The sequence below is a fragment of the Akebia trifoliata genome, chromosome 11, assembly GCF_017979445.1.
Source record: "Akebia trifoliata isolate Shusen 1 chromosome 11, ASM1797944v1, whole genome shotgun sequence".
Lineage (NCBI taxonomy): Eukaryota > Viridiplantae > Streptophyta > Magnoliopsida > Ranunculales > Lardizabalaceae > Akebia > Akebia trifoliata.
The window spans coordinates 44,933,213-44,937,185 of NC_141385.1; the positions used below are offsets into that span (position 1 = coordinate 44,933,213).

General features: G+C 36.2%; 1 protein-coding gene and 1 long non-coding RNA gene across 2 annotated transcripts; both read right to left on the reverse strand.

Moving 5' to 3' along the window:
* On the reverse strand, window positions 1–576 carry LOC147392003 (uncharacterized). The gene has a single exon (XM_086459130.1). The coding sequence runs from the start codon at window positions 574–576 to the stop codon at window positions 1–3; it is 576 nt and encodes a 191-aa protein (XP_086315256.1).
* Window positions 577–2,140: 1,564 nt separating this feature from the next.
* LOC147392004 (uncharacterized) lies at window positions 2,141–3,973 on the reverse strand. Its single transcript, XR_015182996.1, has 3 exons — window positions 3,766–3,973; window positions 2,526–2,562; window positions 2,141–2,345 (listed from the first exon to the last, which is right to left on the reverse strand). It is a non-coding gene; the product is annotated as an uncharacterized LOC147392004 (long non-coding RNA).

Sequence of the window (3,973 nt, forward strand, 5' to 3'; positions counted from 1 at the left end):
TCAAAGCTTGACGCGGGAATGGCATGTGGAGTTTACAATCTGAGATTTAACAAAGAGAGAAATGTCACACGTGCTCTGAGCGGTCGCCTTGAAATTCAAGATCTTAAACACACTCACTTTACCGTGCAAGGTGGTGAATGATGTAAAATTAAAGGACCCTTCACCCAAATCATACCAAAAGTAAGGATTTGGTATCAATTTTTCGCCAATAACGACCACCGAAGTGCTAACGTTGTGCTTCCCACGTGCAGGGATCATCTCTCCTACGATCGGAGCTTCTGCTACTAGCAGCCCACGGTATTTAACATAAGCCATCGTGTCCTCGTATTTGAAGCTTCCATAATTACGATTGTTTATCGTGATAACAAGGGACAACGTCACATTGAGCTTTAATGCAGGGAACATAACAAATAGTAGATTTGTAAGCTTAACAGGATGGGCAATGGATTCCGGTTCTTTAGGCCTTAACATGGTAAAATACAGAATTACCAACACTAGTAAGAGAACAATAATGACGATTGCAGTAACACCACAACAGATCTTCAGGCCTCTATGAGATTTTTTACCACTTGTCATGATATGTGGTTGTTGGGTATGGGGTGATATTAAAATTGAGATGGAGTTCTTAAAAATTCTAAGCAAGAAAAACTATGAGCAGGTTTTTTTGGTGGGAGATGTAGAAGAAGGAGATCATGGAGATTGTTTAATGGTGAATATGGTTTAAATAAGGGTGGAAAATATAAGGTTCTTATGGAGAAGAAAGCAATGTTGAAGGTAATTAAGATTTTATTAATGTGGACGGTTTAAGGTATCTATTAAGATTCATGTTTGTGTAGGCTTGAGTGAGAGGGAGGTTTAAGCAGGACAGAATAGTTTCTCATTTTGTTCTCATCTACAAGATTCATTTCTTTGTTTGTTTGTGCTGAGTTAAGGATAGAAGCAGTTAAAAATGTGTATTAATTTATGGCTAAATATACTGTCCAATGTTGTTTGACAGTTTTATAGAAAAATAGGTGTAAGAAACAACAACAGTCGAAAATAAAATTCAGATCAGAAATAAAGAGAGAATGCAGCACAATTTACTATTTACGAGAAAAATCATGGTTTATGACCCCTGAAAAGTAGTTGACGAGGAAGCAAGGAAAAAAAAAAGCATATTGCTGCAGTGACCTTAAGATTGTACCTCATATTGCACATCTTGACGTGAAAGTGTGTAGAAATCATATATGCTTTTCATCGAGATACGAGTCAAAAAACATCTATGGTTCCACATATTTTCATGTTAGGATGTGCGATATGAGGTCCAATCTTGAGGTCTCTCCAGCACAAGGAGAAGAACATTACCCCAATGAAATTGCTCTTGTTGTTCAGTGAACTCGCCAATACAAAGCTACACAAGTGAGAAGTTTTTTTTTTTTTTTTTTGGAGAAATAATTTCTTTGGATATACTAATAAAACTTTTGGTCATTTTGGTCATGAATTAGTTTGTTTTAAATATTGCAGGGGACATTTTGAAATTAAATAAATAGGAGTCTATTGTAGTGCAAAAATCACCTAACTTCAAAGTTCCACCAAATTTTCATAAATATCAGAAATGGGAAGCAAATGCAAGCCACTTCTTCCTTTTGGCCATTTTTGGATGGAAAGGGCTTCTCCTATGTGTGGAAAATGATATTTTGAAGTCAAAATGCGAATCAATGGCATAAAAAAATGGATACAAAGAGGCAATTTTCTCCGACGTCCTTTTAGCAAACTCTGAATAAAGTTGGAATAGCTTTATTACCAAGAAAATAATTGCCCTTGGGATTCACTTTGGAGGACCAAACCCTCAGCAGATCGAACAAATAGGAATTAAGGTAAAATCTTTCTTATGAAACCTATTGTCCACGAAACAATGATTGGTCCTCGGAAGCAGTTTTGGGGACTGGAAGCTAAAAGCTGCTCCCCAGAATCAGTTTATGGGAAGGTAAAATATTTTCCTTGTGAAAAATAATTTTACTTAGTTTTACTGAAAATGAGAAAAAAGAACAATACAAACACAACACTAAAGGGAAAAAAAAAAAAAAAAAATTCTATAATGGTTAAATGACAGAATGTACCGGGAAGAAAAAAAACAAAAAAAAGACTATATTCTCTGGGTTAAGTAACCATGATACCCTCTGAGTTATTGATTTCTTTAAATAACTGAACGTTTGGCTCAAAATCACTGAACTGATTAGACTGACTGGCAAGATGTGAGATGCTAACCCTTCCCTGCCGCTTTATATAGTCCTCAACTGCTTTCATTTCCTCCTGTGAGATGTATATGTAATTCCCTTGATCATCCATGACACCAGACAGTCAACCTAATACACAACAAATCCAGCAACACAGTGCCTTGTTGGGTTGTTACATTTTTTCTCTTTAATTGATTCAAATAGATGATGTTAATATGCCAAAAGTACTGTAGTCATAAGCATAGTTATAAGCATGGTTAAGTTTCATAAAAGAAATGTCAAGGCAACAGAAGATAAAGTAACAAATACCCATGCTTTCCAATGAAGTGATCCGATTGATGCAGTCCTGCATTAATGAAGTTGTTTTTTCATGATTAGGGAGCAGTTGAGATAAAATTTACATGAAACCAATTTAGCGTAGTCTCAACCAAAATTCAATAATCACTGTGCTCCACAATAGAAAATAGCCCAGGGTTCGTATGGTCCTACCAATGAAGCACCCTTCAATTGGTGCTACAAACTCAAATCACATTAATGTTTCTGAAAATCTGATCAGTGATATTTTGTGGAACATGGGAAATATTTATTAATGGTCCAAGGATATAAGTTGGATACTACAGTCTAAACCAGCCAAGATGGTTTAAAATTTTAAGTTGTGAGATACGAAGAAAGTGTGGACTCTTTGGAGTACTTGTGAGCTCTTTGTAATATGCACGACTGCTTGAACTCTTCTATATATGAAGTTTTATATTTATTTTTTTTCCTACTAGAGGTCAGGTCAGTTCGTATTTGATCTCACTCACTGTTTGTAGGGAAATTCAGAAAGAGAAATAGAATCTTCAATGAGGAAGCAGTCCAGAGATTAAAGTTTAAAGATAAAAATACTTCTTTTTTTCTTTTTCGTTCTTTTTTTTTCTATTGAGGGTGGGGAGTGGGAAGTGTGGGCTCAATGGTGCAAGAATGTACTGGTATGCCTTGTGATGACTTCGTATTTACATGGGAAACAATTGTTGATAGGTCAGCCAACCCCAAGTAGTTAGGATACAACGTCAATGACAATGATACGATACAATTGTAAATAGGACTGCATAGCCTCTATTGTTTTGTTTCTATTTGCCTTGATGGGAGGCCTTCCCTTCTTGGTTGTATTCTTCTTGTTCGGGGTAGCCCTTTAGTACAAATTCTTGCTTGTCAAAAAAGGTGCATCATTTGATGGTTGTGCACATACTCCAATTCGTGCCTAGAGTTATTCCTCAGCATGGATGGTACGGTTACACCACACTACATTTATTTCTCTAATCTCCATGAGCTATGCTCAAAGTATGTGTATAATGGACACAGAAATATTCAGCCGATGCAGTAAAAGGGATAATGGACATTAAGACATCTTATGCAGTAAGAATTTACCGACATACCAGACCTTATGAGCACATATTAGAATGGAAAAAAAAAAACACAAACTTCAACTTTTTATTACTGCCAGTGAATTCACTTCTCCCTTGGTGCTTCTACAGGAAAAATTCAAAGAGGCCAGGTGTTCTTGAAGTACCTGAGTCCGTAGCTTGAACTCTACAGCAAGATCTTCTAGTGGAACACACTTCTGTTTCTGCAATGTCATACAAAAACAGTTAGCAATGCAATATCTGTTTATTGACTCTTCACATAATAGCCTCATAACTCTTCTCATCCATTCCTCATCTTGAAATAAGTTTCTACTTCATCCATGCGTTTGAGATGTCAGACAGTGACCCATAAAT

Bases quoted from the DNA above. Each gene is read 5' to 3' on its own strand.
- LOC147392003 (XM_086459130.1), bottom strand. From the start codon at position 576: ATGACAAGTGGTAAAAAATCTCATAGAGGCCTGAAGATCTGTTGTGGT.